Genomic DNA, 15,391 nt, shown 5'->3' with positions numbered 1-15,391 from the left:
ATACTGTTGAAGCCCCGGTGATGTGTGGTTTCAAAAGTTGATAAATATTTCAACCATGAGTCACCTGATAAAGGATTGAAACGTTAAATTTATTATGTAACGCTGCAGGAACAGCTACGGCTTCATAACCTTTCCTTATACTTTGCACCTGCTTGATTTAAGATCTCTGTTCCTCTGCAGTACTAACAGCCAGTCATTTCACTGCCCTTCCATTTCTCACTTTGACTGCATGTAGCATACACTCCCTGCACTGAAACTATCACAATCATTTTGTGTCATGATTTGTGTCCTATCATGAAGTGACATTTATTCCAAGAACACAATTCCCTGTGATATCTTGTACCTGTAATTAATTTCACTTGAATTAGTTTTAATTGCCTCAGCTCTAAAGTTGGTATATTTTTTTCCTTTTTGTAACGCCTCTTGCTCAACATTGGAAATGTCTGTTAATCAAAACAAACTTAGCGCTTTTTTTTTTCTTTCTCTCAACATCACAACAAGAGAATTCCTACCTCAGTTATCACCCTCTCACTAAACAGCTGTAACACCTTGCTTGTTATCTGTGAAGCCTTGATTGTGATTATATGTATGTCACTTGGACCTGGGCTGATATGGAAAGTGTAATCAAGGTTTTCTATTTACTGATGGTGCAGTTTTTACCTGGCAGGGTTTTAACTACAGTTAAGAAGCATTATGATTTTTCAGTAGTTGTTGTGGTTCTCAATGAAAATGTGTACTAACAGTATTGTGAAGATTAGGGTTGGTTTTTTTTTTTTTTGTTGTTTTTTTTTGGGGGGGGTTACCTGCCATCATAAATGCACTAAATGCTGCTCTGTTTAAGGGCTAATAGTAGAGCACAGAGTATGAAACTAGATCTGAAGCACAGTGTATGATGCAACCACGCATCTCCAAACTTTGTCATATAAGTGGCTAAATCACACTGTTCATCACAGGTAAAGGAAACTCATGGATGTAACTCTTTCCACCGTATTAAATGCAGACAGATATAGATATAGATATATGTTCTTTGTCCACTGAGTTAAGATATAAATCATTTTGAGTGCATGGCACGTGTAAATAAATGTGTTCATGGTCTATGACGATTACATCTCCTATCACTTCCTCTTGTTGTTGTTCTAATTAGTCTAAAAAAAGCTTACATTTTAAAGTGTTTTTCTTTTGTTTTGTGGACTTTTGCATATTTTCTGTGCTTTTTCTTTATTATATCGGTCTTGTCAGTGTTCTTTAAAGTACCATAGAAAAGAATGGTGCAATAGAGGAAGCAGACAGAAACGGACACTGGGCAGACTTTAATAAGGTTGCTGTAGAATTGCGGCTATTTGAGACAGGAAGTGAGATTTTATTTTCTTGCAAGGAAGTGGTTATTGGATGCTCTGCTGTTGGAAAGCTGACTGATAATTAGAAAAGAAAACAGAAGTACGGAGTGGTTTTTTTTTTTTGTTTTGTTTTGTTTTTTTGTGATTATGCTTTACTTGACATGGAGCTGTTTCTGCCTGCAACAGTAGAATCAAACAAACATACTTCCATCTTTTCTGATAAGGGATCACGTTGACATTACATCAGTCTAATCACATAGGAGCAAAGAGACGGGCAGGAAGTGTGCTGTGTTGTTCATAGTTTGTAGGTGTCATGTGACTGTTTGTTCTGCTGACTTGCTGACCCTCACAAATCCACTTGGCTTGACATCAGACTGACCTGCCTGACCTTTCCTGTTGTTTGTGCCTGTGTCTGGAACTGTTGCTGTTTTTGTTTTTTTTATTTAGTTTTTAAGCATTTGAGTGTGTATATCTTCACAGTACATTATGCCAGTCCCTCAGTTTTGTTTTGTTTTTTTTGGGTTTTTTTCCCTCCTCTCACTCTTCCTCTGCAGCAAGTACAGACGTGTGTGTGGGACGTGCCTAAGCCCTTTAGGATAGTTCTTGTGAAAGGCAGCAAGGTGAACGCAGAGGAAACTGCCAAGGTAAACTCTTCTTGTTTGCATCTATTAAAAAGTCATGTGTGTACCTATTAGTTTGTCACTGCACAAACCCTGCAAACCTGTGCCATCTGTCTTTACAGTTTCACACAAACTAGCAAAGATATTTTGTCTAAGTTTGCATCTATGGCCATTGGCAGGTTGGCTTGTAATTGTAAAATTCAACCCTTCCTGCCGTACACAGGTCCAGGTTAGGGCGGGGCTCTTTCACGGTACAGAGCTTCTCTGCAAGCCGGCAGTTAGCAACGAGAGTAGCGGGCGCTCAGAGCACACGTGGAAAGACAACACAGTGGAGTTTGAAATCTCCGTTTGTGACCTGCCCCGCATGACCCGCCTTTGTTTTGCTATCTATGCCGTGATGGACAAGGTTAAGAAGCAAAAGTCCACCAAAAATCCACACATCAACAAGTATCAGACCATCCGCAAGGCGGGGAAAGTGGTGAGTGGGACGCACATTATCAGACAAGTGCCTTTTTTCCAAACTATCTTATATTGACTAACATTTAATTGTATGATCCAGCACTACCCCATAGCTTGGGTAAACACCATGGTGTTTGACTATAAAGGGCAGCTGAAGACTGGAGACATCATCCTGCACTGCTGGTCATCATTTCCTGGTATAGACATACACAAAGTCACGGTATAATTTAATAATTAATAAAGGGCAAATTCATATCAGCTATGCATGTGTGTCTCTCCTGCCCAGATGAACTTGAAGAGATGCTGAACCCCATAGGAACCATTCAGACCAACCCATACACTGAGAACGCTACAGCACTGCACATCCACTTCCCAGAGTACTCTTCACACCCCATCGTCTTCCCTCCTTTTGACAAGGTCACACAGCAGTCAATCGTCATATTCAGTCAAATTAATAAGATGATACCCATTTGCCCTTTTAAAACATACCAATTAGATTAGATTTGTGATGTATGGATAAACACTATTCATCTGCGAATGAAAAACTGAGTATGGGCTTTTTTTGATAGCATGAGTTCAGCTGAAATTGTCAGCAGAGTGGCTTAGTGCTCTTCAAAATAGTACCTAGTGATTATGATGAAGTGGTAGCTGTTAGCATGAGAGGATCAGGACGTGCTCGGCCTGTTTAATGCACTCTGATGCATCAGTGTGCGTTCACTCATGCATTTTTTTTTTTCATTTGAATTTTTTGCAGATACTGGAAAAAGCTGCAGAGATGGTCAGCGCTGACTGTGTGTCCATTGTGAGTTCATATACAAAAAAGGAGTTGACTGTGTGCGAATGTGTTTAGATGATTGAATTCATTCAGAATACATAAAAGTGCAGCGAAGCTGAAAGCACAGTAGTGATTGCTACATGATGGCTTACACGAAATGTGAGAAATGATGCAGCATGCCCATCTCTCTCCTCACACACTCTTAGAGTCACACAGTACAAATATTACCTCAACAGGCACCCGTTTGCTAGTTTCCTTGGAAACCCATTGTTATTACTTTGGCAGGGTGTAGCTGCAAAAATATTCAAATCCTCTTCAAAAGTACAAAACTACGCACGCTAATTAGATTACATGTACGTTTTCCTCTTACCACCCCTCAACTGAAAACCCACTCATGGGTGTGTTACAGCCAGTTACGTAATCTGCTGTTACTTAGAGGGCATGCCTGAACACGGTCTCTTTTTTTCCTTTTCTTTTTTTAAATATGCAGTCTGTGCGTGAGAGAAACTAGATTATCGCTGACTAAAAGTTGTAATTTCATTGTTACAGCGTGTCATGTTACATATTAGTATAGAGCGCTGTACAGCTCAGCTGTTATTTACCTGTAAAGAACGTGAATGTCAGGACTTGGGTTACATTTTGTAGCTACTAAAATCCTGCCTCTTTGTTGAATCAGACACTTTACAAGTTTTTAACAAACAAATGAATGCTAGTTCTTGGCCCACTCATGCACATTGCAAAGATGGTGAGAATGTTACTACTTTAATGCTCTCCTGCCCTCATGTGGTTATTTACAGTAAATGCAGTTGCTCATCTACACGCTCTGAGTTCCTTACGTCCACCTTTCTGCTCCTTTGTATCTCAAAATCCCAAACCCAGCTGACCTTTTCTCTCTTTTCTGAACCGTTTTGCTCTCAGGGTCGTGGTGTTAAGAAATTCTACATGGAGCTGAAGGAGATCATGGAGCGTGACCCGGTCTCTCAGCTCTGTGAAAATGAAAAGGATCTGATCTGGACACTACGACAAGATTGTCGTGAGACTTTCCCCCAGTCGCTGCCCAAGCTGCTACTCTCTGTCAAGTGGAGCAAACATGAGGACATGGCCCAGGTTAGGAAGCATATCCATTGTTATGGGGTGTTACTGAGGATATAATGATATTAAGTCAGCACTTGTTTCAAGGTTTTAAAAAATTGATTCTTTAAAAAGCAAACTGTTTGATTCAGTGCAATCCCATACAATTCAGAAAAGGTCATATTTCATATATTGAGCTTATGCACAAATGTCAGTCTCATATTTTTACTACTTTTGACATAAAATGTGTGACAGTATCTCTTAATGTATAGTAGTCTGAGCTCTACAAATGTTATGGGTTGGTGTCAAAAATGCACAGCACGGATATGATGTGCAATGTTAAGAGGGTCCTATGAAACTTGGTCACACCTTCATCTACGTCTATGAGTGCAGGCAAGTTGCACTGAATTTAAACTGTCCTCCTTGAAACTAAAATCTAATTTAATAATAAACCCACAGCTGCCAGCACTGTTGTGAGAAGCAGAGCGTCATCGGTCACGGCACAGATGAAGCAAAAAGCCTGTGATAGAGTCTCTACTTGGGGGCAAGATTATCACTGTTGAAATGATTAACTGCATCATAATAAAGTCACTCACACTCAACCGTATTTACAGGAAAGAAATTACAGTCCTAACTGTTGTTGCTATAGAATTTATTAGCATCTTTATTATGTGTGACCCCATGGGCATTTGATTCACAGGTCCATTTAAAAACTAAAAGCATTCCCTGATGTAAAATGTATCAGTCTCTATCTCTGTACTATTGCTATGTGTAGCGTAAATTAGTCCTCCGGGGTGAGGCTGTCGGCTCTAATATTCAGACGAAATGATCACAACTGTAGTGTGTGCTAAGGAAACATGGGAGTTTTTTTGGCCAGTCTTGCTCACCACCTAGGCCACTTGCCAGATTTGGCTTCCTCGAACTTAGTCAACTTCCCTGAAATGGATAACGAGTTTTGCACTTCAGAAGTTCTACAGTGTATTTAACAGGAGTGATCTAAAAATAAGAGAAGGTGCATGAGAAGATGGCTCTAAACAGGAGAACGATTTTGATGCTTTAGGATCTGTTGTCCTTTTTGGTCACACATCATATCTAACTGATTAAATGTCAGCATATCTGTTTCTAAAGTTGTTTGTCTCTCTCAGCTCCAGGCACTGCTCCAGATTTGGCCCAAACTGAGTCCCAGAGATGCTCTGGAGCTGCTGGACTTCAACTATCCTGACCAGTATGTCAGAGAGTATGCTGTGCGCTGTTTAAAGGACATGAGGTAAATCCTTGCACACTTTTATGAAATGCAGTAGACTTCACTGTCATATATTACATTTATTATACGCTCCAATAAAGTATGCTTTTTTCTTTGTTCCATATACATCAACTGACCACAAACACACTTGGTCTGTTTTAAATGCTGTTAATCATACACTGGATTACATTACTGTTTAGAAAAATGGTCTTTCTAAGTTTCTGTCTTCCTGTTTCTTCTTTCCCCTCATCAGTGATGAGGAACTGTCACAGTACCTGCTACAATTGGTGCAGGTGTTGCGTTACGAGCCCTATTATGACTGCGCCCTCACTCATTTCCTGTTAGAGCGTGCTCAAAGAAACCGCCAGATTGGACACTTCCTCTTCTGGCATCTACGGTGGGTGTGGTTGTGTGTGCGCGTGTGTGTGGAGGCAATTGAGTGTTGTGGAAATAAACATGCAGGCTTTGAACAGTTACATATTCAAATTAAGGGAGAAGGAGAGGGAATGTTTGAAATTTCTAGATGTTTCTCGTTTGTCCATTCCTCCTCTGTGCTGCCCTCTACAGGTCAGAGATCCACATGCCAGCTGTTTCAGTCCAGTTTGCGCTACTCCTAGAAGCCTATTGTAGAAGCAACATCCCTCATATTGAGGTTCTAAAGAAACAGGCAAGCTGAACGCACCCACACACACCTATTCTCTCACACTATTAAAAAAAAATAGTAAAAGTGATGACGGCTTTGTTTTAGACTCCCACGTTTCATTTGCAAATCTTAAAACTTGCTGGAGGCAGAAATCTTAATGTATTGCAACTGTTATTTCAGGCAGTCAGGACATGATGTACATATGTCATTATTAAGATTTAATTAATAAATCATCAACATTTTTCTGTTACTCAAATATGCTGAAATGTTTTATTGCTAGAAACTGCAATTTTACTTTGAAAAATCTGCACACACCTGACAGATTAGTGCTGATCTATTAAGTTCAGCTGGGGTAGCTCTATGGTATTTTTAGCCTCTCCGGTGCCAGCATTGTCACCCATCCTGCCCGCTGACCTTTGGCCCCTACACTGTTGGTTTTGACAGTCTCTTCTCAAATCATCCTGTGACTTCCTTATCATTTATCTGGCCAAATTTCCTGTTTGGTAGCGTATACACAGTGGTGACACAATGCTGACGTTGTCTATTTCAGGAGAATGATATCAGTTCTTAGTAACAGGAGAACTTTGTTCACGGGGTTAAATCAAACCTGTATGTTTGGTTCTGTTACATTGTTCTTCTCTTGATATGCCAGGTGGAAGCCCTGAGTAAGCTAAAGTCAGTCAATGAGCTGATTAAATTAGGGACCATCAAGAACACTCGTAGTAAAACCAAGGAAGCAATGTTGACCAAGGAGGCCATGATGACATGTTTAAGACAGAGTGGATACTCGGAGACTCTTTCAGACCTTCACTCCCCTCTAAACCCCAGTGTCCTGCTGTCTGACATCAAGTAAGATTACACAAGTTTTTATGTATTTATACCGGAGTGTGACAACCTTTGCTCTTACAGGAAGCTGATGGGTCTTTTTTTCTCTCTATAGTGTGGAGAAGTGTCGGTATATGGACTCAAAGATGAAGCCCCTCTGGATTGTTTACAACAACAAGCTGCTGAGTGGAGACACCCTGGGAATCATCTTTAAGAATGGAGACGGTAGGGATCAGAGAAGGGGGGAGGGGGGTTTGGAAAGGTGGAGATTAAAAGAAGCAGGAAGTGGCAAAGGAATGGAAGGAGAAAAGTCATCCTTCTAGCTTAATATTGCCTTTTTTCCCCAAACTGAGGCACTTTCCCAGTATTCATCTTGACTTTTACTCCTAGACCTAAGACAAGACATGTTGACCCTCCAGATTTTGAGGTTAATGGACCTTCTCTGGAAGGAGGCAAATCTGGACCTCAGGTGAGTTTTTGTGTGTGTGCGTGTTAGACTGACAGATTTTTGCCAAGATTGTTTTTCTTCTTCCTGTGCTCTGTGGGGAGTTAATCTCCCCGTGCTAGTTAGACCTCTGGCCTCATTTTCTAAACATGTATACAGAGTTGTGTACAGGCACACATGTACTACACCCTGACCCATATATTCTATTGCTAATAGATAATAATATTTAAAAAATGACCCCATCATTTTTCTTTAAAATTACTTGAACATGCTGTGTACATATGTTACACAGGGTTGCTCTCTAAAAGCTGCATCAACCCCAGAAATTTTCTGTGCAATTCTGAAAGTCAAAAACCTTTTAATCAAATCCACACTTCACACTTTGCAAAAACCCTCTCTATACATAGACCTACACATCTGGAGCTAAGCGGTGGAGGGGGGTGTTTTGACAGTTGAGCCTGTGGCCAGTGTTTCAGATTACAGGGACACAGGTTCACAGTTCAAAAGCAGTGGGACACTGGGAATAAAAACAGGGACGATATAATAAAAATACTGAGATATTTTATCACTTGCAGTCTTCCTTGTCAGCTGTCTCTATTATAATTTACTTTGCTTTTTAATTTTTGAGTTAGACTGAGAAACAAACGCCTTTAAGACATTTGGTCTCCATTAAAGTCTGTCAAACTGCTAATACAATCTCTAACCTAAGCCTACTCTGAGTATTAGGTTTAAAAGACTAGGAGGGCGCTGTGTTTAATAGAACAGTGAAGAGGTCATTGTAAGCAGGTCCACGTCACAAAACAAGGACCTGCTGCCATCTTGTGGAACTGAAGGAAGTTAAAGTGAAAACATTGGCGATAACATGACCAACCGCATAACAAAGTATTGTTCCACACTGGGAGTGCAAAAACAGTTGGGGGGAAAAAAACCCTCACGGTTACATTTATCTACTTACCCAGAAACCTGTCACACATGTATTACTGAGCAAGATCTGAGAATTTCTTCATTTGTACGTTAAAGGACAAAAGTCACTACATCAGATATTTCAAGTGTCTATCCATGTATAAACCAAAAATAATAATAATAATAAATGTTCTGATATTGTTACGCTCTCCTCCGTCTATACAGAATTGTACCATATGGTTGCCTGGCAACAGGCGACCGCACCGGGCTGATTGAGGTCGTCTCATCTGCAGAAACAATCGCAAACATCCAGCTGACCAGCAGCAATGTAGCAGCAGCTGCGGCATTCAACAAGGATGCTTTGCTTAACTGGCTCAAAGAGAGGAACTCTGGGTAAGCTGGAGCCCAGTGATCAGATAAAAGCCTGCAGCCTCAGAAATGATCTTAAGTGTTGTTTGTGGTTGTGCATTTACAGTGATGCTCTTGACCGGGCCATCGAGGAGTTCACTCTGTCATGTGCAGGCTACTGTGTAGCCACTTATGTCCTGGGTATTGGAGATCGCCACAGTGACAACATCATGGTCCGCAGCAATGGACAGGTTAGACAATCTGAGTTTTCTTTTTCCATTCTCCACCTGGTTTTTCCTGATTCCACAGGCTTCACTGATTGGCCTTGTGTGTTTTGGGGTTTTTTGTTTTCTTTTTTAGCTCTTTCACATAGACTTCGGTCACATCCTGGGCAACTTCAAGTCCAAGTTTGGCATCAAAAGGGAGCGTGTACCATTTATCCTCACACACGACTTCATCCACGTCATACAACAGGGCAAGACTGGAAACACAGAAAAGTTTGGCAGGTTTGTTTCACTTTGCTGTTTACCTCCAGCCCCAGCACCTCTGTTCACACGAACCACTGTGATTCAAACTGTAACTTCAACCATTTATTGCAATTCAGTCAAGTTTTTGTATCATTAAGATTAATTTGATAATCATTTACATTTGATAGCTTACTCTGTTTGGACTAATAATAAACCAAGTACAGTTTAAGGCCCTAATTCTGGTTTTCCTGTCTGATGCTAAGTTTGTGTGGCACACTTTAACAAGATGGCTACCAGAAGTGCCTTTTGTAAACTACATCATGGTGAAATGTATTATTATTATAATTATTATTATTATTATTATTATTATTATTATTATTATTATTATTATTATTATCATTATCATCACCACTCATACAGGAAAATGTAACTATTTTAATACAAGACAAAAATAAAAAGCTTTACAACTAAAGAGAGTAAATGTTGCAGTATAGTGTGGACCATCGGGGGCGGCCAGAACAGGGGGTGCAGCAACAGAAGGAGTTTGCTGTCTTAAATGCATGCTGCCATTCTTCATTTCATTTAAATTCATTTAAATGGCGCAGACTGGCTACACAATCTGGTCAAAATACAACTATTACCGAGAATTTTCTACAGAAACATAGTGTCCACTCATACCCAGAAACCTCCTAAATTGACGTCTAGTGGGTGGAACTAGGTAGCTCAATACTTGATAAAACATAATAGTTTCAAAAGAACTACAGGAGTTCAGCTATTACACTTCATGTATCTGAACACTGGTTCTCCAGTTTTGTTTTAACTTTGGGGACGTACACAAACTTTATTCATACGAGCAGATCAGAAATGCATTTTCTCTCAAAGCTATTCAGTGCTTTGAAATCAGTTCTTTGACAGAAGTCTGTGTAAAGATCGGAGAACCGGAGTGATCTGATATGCTTTCCTGTTCTTGGTGAGGATTCAAGAGTCAGCATTTTAGAGAGACCTAGAAACATCCCCTTACTATAATGGAGCTGAGTAAATTGTTTTAGCAACTCACAAGCGTATGATTGGTAAGTTAATAGAAGACTAAAATGTTAAGTTTTTGTTTCTTGGTTGATTTTTTTTTCTTTTTTTTTTCCTTGATTTACCATCCTGAAAATTGCAACTGACTTCATCATGCTATGAAAAAGCTACATACATTACATGACAGAAAATGCTCAATTTCCATTTGTATTTCTAAGTAACTCTGAAGTGATATTCCATCTGCAAACTTTAAAAAAAATAAAATAAAATTGTTTCAGCCACATAGGAATGACATCACAGCTTTAGCAGTGTCAGTGCAGTACCTTCTCCCTCCAGCAGTTGGCAGTAGAGACTCAGTGAACAGCATGTGTCACTGAGCAAAAATGTGCTCAGTGAAGGATACAGCTTTCTACTTTTATTCTTCCTTTATATGAAATTTGGACAATCCAAATATAATAGAAAACATCCATGTAAGGCATTATGTTCTCTAGTAATCTAAAAGCTGCTCTGGTAACTGTTGTTGCTGGTTCTTTTTCTTTTGCTAAAGGAAAGGAAAAAAAAAAGTTTAAAAAAAGAAAAACCTGTGCAGAGCTGCTGCTGCCAAGTCAAGAAAAATATGGGTTTGATACTACATTAAGTTATTGCTCAGCGATAATGATACCTAAGCTCAGACATGTCAGTCACGTGGAATGGTGCATGTATTGTGTTTGCAGAATGAGGTGCACGTTGGCGGTGGTGTGCAAAGGCATTACGAAGCAATGGCTCTCTGTTGTTTACAAAGTTCTGATCTGTTGTGGAACAAGTAGATGATTCATTTTGTGACGTGGAAATACCCGTGTGGTATAGTAATCTGTTATTGTGGCCTATATGCATATCTGCATTTGTAACTGTCTCACAAGAAGGTAGATGCCTAGAAGCAAGTCCTGTGAAACATCAAATGTTTTTGCAGCTGAAGTTACTATAATTGAGCAATAAATGAACCAATAATATAAATAATGTCTTCATTACTACTGAAGAGCTTAAAGACCAGCCCAAGGCATTAAATGTTTAATTACAATTACCTCATGTCTGCATGCATAAGACCCAGTATGCTGAAGCAACATTTGAAGTTATCCAACTAATCTGCACAGCAGTGCGCTGGTGAAGAGCAGCGCAGAGATGCACATCCTGCATGACGTGAGCTTGAAAATAACATTTATCGCTCAGCAAAGCATACTGTAAAAAGAAAAGTGGAGTAGCGGCGCATTGCTGCGTCAGTTGTGGTTTAATATCTGGCACATTGTGCACAAAATGTGACAGTTGGCATTTCCCTCTGGATCACAAGAAGTATTTATCAGAGGTGTCTTTTTGTGGTCTTTGCGTGCTTAAAAAAATTATGCAGCAAGCTTTTATTAAAGCTAGAAGAGCAACTGTGATTGTGTCCTTCAGAAGTCTGCAAGGAAAAAGGTGGATTCAAAATGCTTCTTACAAGCAGAGACAAAGTCATGAGTGCAGCGAGTTACTGCATGGTGAAAAGGAAGTGTGGCACGTTACGAAGAGCGTGTTGGTCCACCCTTTAGCTCAGACACATTTGTGTTGCTAGCAACAAACAGTGTAAACAAAAACCTTGAATCACAATCACTGACTTCACCATGTGTACTTTGTTAGCATGGGTGGTTGTAGTTCAGGAGGTAGAGCATGAATGCATGCGAATGTTGGATAGAAAGCTCTTATATTGAAAAAAGCATAGAAAAAAGTGCTGGTGTGAATGAGGCAAGTTGTGTGAAGCACTTTGAGTGCTCAGGTCGAGTAGAAAAGCTCTGTGTAAAAACAAGTCCATTTAGCATTGTTTTATACATCAAATAACTCAAATACAGTTATGAAGTGAACTGCAATAAAAAACAGGCATACAAATGGAGTTTTTGTTCTTTTTGGGGTTTTTTGCTCAGTTATAGTCTGTATTTACAGTTTCCTGTAAAAAGACAAAACTTGAATCAAATGGGCACAGCAGTTTTTTTTTGTTTTTTTTTTTTTTGTTTTTGTTTTTTTTTAATGGGTTCAGTGGCCAGCAGTCTGTGCTCACTAAGAAATTCTGTGCATAAGGTTTTGTTAGAAAACTGAAATGTATTTTGGAACATTGTATTGGTTTTAGGAATGTGGAAAAAAACCTTTTTATAATAAAGTTCAAGAAAGATGGGGTTTGATTGACGAGTGAATCATCCCCTAAAGCCCCATCTCACAATTTTAAAAGGGAGCGATTTAGAGCCACAGCAGAGCAGCCTTTTTCTCAAGCCTTTTTCCACCTCTCTTAACAACTCCACTGAAAGTTTCAATGGATGGTACTGTTCGCATGTTCTCTTTTAGCTTTTGCTTTCACATTGGTGCAGATAAAATCTGACTGATTTATGGTTTTTGTTTTATTTGTTTGTTTTTAAGAAAATACAATAGACTTCATTAGAAAGCAAATAATTGAAACCATGTTCCAAAATGACTAACGTGTGTTTGTCTCTGTGTGCTCCTGTAGTTTCCGACAGTACTGTGAGGAGGCCTATCTAATCTTGAGGAAGAATGGCAACCTCTTCATTACACTGTTTGCCCTCATGCTGACTGCTGGACTACCTGAGCTCACTTCAGTTAAAGACATCCAGTACTTAAAGGTACGACAATCACAAGTGGCGATGCAAGGAGAGCACAAAAACTGTAGTTCTGTTACAGTGTGCATGTATAGATATGGTGTTGTAGTGGTGGAATGCACAAACATATCAGTATTTTATAAAGATTAACCAAATATTTTAGCTTAGCTTAGCATCCATATCATCCCGTTTTCTTTTTAGACCCCTACCTATGGTAAATGGCCTGTATTTGTATAGCTTTACACACCCAGTCATCCACCCATTCACACACACATTCACACACTGGTGGAGGCAAGCTACAGTTGTAGCCACAGCTGCCCTGGGGCAGACTGACAGAAGCGAGGCTGCCATATCGCGCCATCGGCCCTTCTGGCCAACACCAGTAGGCGGTAGGTGAAGTGTCTTGCCCTAGGACACAACGACCAAGACTGTCCAAGCCGGGGCTCGAACCGGCAACCTTCCGATTACAAGGCGAGCTCCCAACTCTTGAGCCACGATACCTTTAATTTTAATTTCCATAAATCATCTTTAAAAAAGAGCTGCTTATAGCTTCAGGACCTTCGTAAGAATCTTGATACTAACATTATTTCTTCAGTGTCAGTAATTCAGTCATTGTTCCTAAACCTTGCTATTTTTCGACCATTATGTCATCATGAAGTTAATTCACATGGGGGTGATTTGTCTTCCAGATTTCAGCGTAGAATCCTTTTATAAAAATATTAATATTCTCCAAATTGGTACTCTACAGATACACATGTCTATAACATTTTAAATAACTGAGTGTCAGCATGTATGCAGGGAGACTACATCTTCATCCTCCTGCCCACATGACTTATCCTGTCTTACTTTCCGCTCCCTTTTCAGGACTCCCTGGCTCTGGGTAAAACTGATGAGGAGGCCCTCAAGCAGTTCCGCCAAAAGTTTGATGAAGCCCTGAGAGAGAGCTGGACAACTAAAGTGAACTGGATGGCCCACAATGTGGCCAAAGACAACCGGTCTTAGGGCAGCTGTAACCTTTCAAAGGCTAGGGGAGTGGTCCCAAGAGGACGCAGTGAGGGAACGTGAGAGTGTGAGGGAAGAGGCAGGATGTGCCAAGGAGACAGGGTGACAGAGACCCTAATTTAAAGAAGGGAATCTAGCAGAATATCCAAAACTTGAGCAGAGTCGCCCCCCTCCTGTACTATACAGAATAAAATCTGCCCCCTCATTCTTCAGTTAAGCTACTCTGCATCCTTACTTGCTGTATCCCTCCTCACCTTGCATCACACTGGCACGGTGCCCCGTGAGCCATCTTCATTCATGGTCTTGTGACATTTCAGTGGAATCACGGTGGGTAATGTCATTGCAGATTTTGCACAGGCACGAAAGCCGATGGAGCACGCAGCCAAAGGAAGGGAACTGAAGCACCCACTGTGCCCACGCTAAACCTTCTCAGACAAAACTCCACACAGAACAGGCTGAACTACTGGCTAACAAGATAAAATTTAGGAGTGGCTGAGTTATGTCAGATGGACTTGAAACTCTGCCTGAACAGACCCTGATGGAGTGCATATTGTGCCCACACCCCTGAACTTGTTTTAAGTAGAGCTAAGAGATGGGTGTAGAAAGGACAGAATGAAAAAAAAAAAAAAACCCCATCTGACTCTGTGTCTTAAAATGGTGTGCACCACAGCCACAGGAAGTGCATCTTAACACTCGCTTCCCGTCTCAGTGTGCCTAAAAGAAAATTCAGGAAGATTGTATCGTTTCGGACATTTCTTTTTCCTCTGCCATTTAAGAATGTATCCCTGGATGTGGATGTGCCAGAGTACAAGTCCACAAAGTCAACTTGTGAGGGAAATGATGAAAGAGAAGGACTGATGCGAGAGATGCTCTGAGCCTACTGGTCCACTGTCTGAATCTCACTTCACTTGGACCGTTGAACACTGGAATGTTTATAGAGAGGCATATATAAGAAATTTTAAATAGTCTTTTAATAAACTAAACAGTTCATTCTAGTTTATTTTATTCTGAATTGACAATGTGCGTCGTCTCTTTGTCAAATCAAAAGCATTGTTGGCCAAAGTGTTATCGCCTGCCAGTTACCACTACCCCAGATTGTCCTCCTTTTTAAAGAATTCAACGCATTAAAGCCACCAAGTACACTGAGAAATAACTGATGCTTTTAACATGGTAGGACCAAAACAGAAAAAATGTTTAGCAGTTTCTTTTTGTTCTTTTTTTCTACTGTATTTTTAACAGTCTGTTTCCATCGAATGTGCAGATATGTGCCGCTCTATTTAAGTGTATTTAGCCCCTTTCAGACATGGGATGAGTAACATTACTGACTGACTTGTCAGTGAGACAAGCTGCATGGTACTGCTGAGTGAGCTGCCCCCACCCTTCCCACACAGGCTCCAGTGAGGAAGATGTCTTCTGGACTGGCAAAGATGAAAATCATCATTTAAGGGCATTCTCTACTGACGGAGCAACTCACAAGGATGCTTAAAAGACGGGCCCAGTCATGTCATGTGACCTGAAGTGTACAAAAATGCTTATGGTGAGACTGATAGCTCAACTTTTCCATTAAAGTGAGCAGACATGACGGTGGCCTGTTCAGGTGCCCACAGGTTAATTGGAA

At 40.3% G+C, this 15,391-nt stretch overlaps 1 protein-coding gene across 1 annotated transcript in view; it reads left to right on the top strand.

The window, feature by feature from the left end:
• The window catches only part of pik3cb (phosphatidylinositol-4,5-bisphosphate 3-kinase, catalytic subunit beta), a 48,599-nt gene extending 33,814 nt beyond the window's left edge, over positions 1–14,785 (top strand). The window contains exons 8-24 of the mRNA XM_026191528.2: positions 1,892–1,981; positions 2,181–2,435; positions 2,517–2,613; positions 2,703–2,833; positions 3,171–3,218; positions 4,110–4,298; positions 5,408–5,529; positions 5,759–5,902; positions 6,073–6,172; positions 6,801–6,997; positions 7,089–7,198; positions 7,364–7,442; positions 8,547–8,714; positions 8,797–8,920; positions 9,030–9,175; positions 12,663–12,795; positions 13,636–14,785. Of these exons, the coding sequence (XP_026047313.1) occupies positions 1,892–1,981; positions 2,181–2,435; positions 2,517–2,613; positions 2,703–2,833; positions 3,171–3,218; positions 4,110–4,298; positions 5,408–5,529; positions 5,759–5,902; positions 6,073–6,172; positions 6,801–6,997; positions 7,089–7,198; positions 7,364–7,442; positions 8,547–8,714; positions 8,797–8,920; positions 9,030–9,175; positions 12,663–12,795; positions 13,636–13,773 (2,271 nt within the window). The 3' untranslated portion in view covers positions 13,774–14,785. The remainder of the gene's footprint in view (positions 1–1,891; positions 1,982–2,180; positions 2,436–2,516; positions 2,614–2,702; positions 2,834–3,170; positions 3,219–4,109; positions 4,299–5,407; positions 5,530–5,758; positions 5,903–6,072; positions 6,173–6,800; positions 6,998–7,088; positions 7,199–7,363; positions 7,443–8,546; positions 8,715–8,796; positions 8,921–9,029; positions 9,176–12,662; positions 12,796–13,635) is intronic.
• Positions 14,786–15,391: the final 606 nt, after the last annotated feature.

The sequence above is a fragment of the Astatotilapia calliptera genome, chromosome 14 (genome assembly GCF_964374335.1).
Source record: "Astatotilapia calliptera chromosome 14, fAstCal68.1, whole genome shotgun sequence".
Lineage (NCBI taxonomy): Eukaryota > Metazoa > Chordata > Actinopteri > Cichliformes > Cichlidae > Astatotilapia > Astatotilapia calliptera.
Note: the sequence above shows the minus strand (reverse complement) of the source record. Positions and strands in the feature narration are given on the sequence as shown.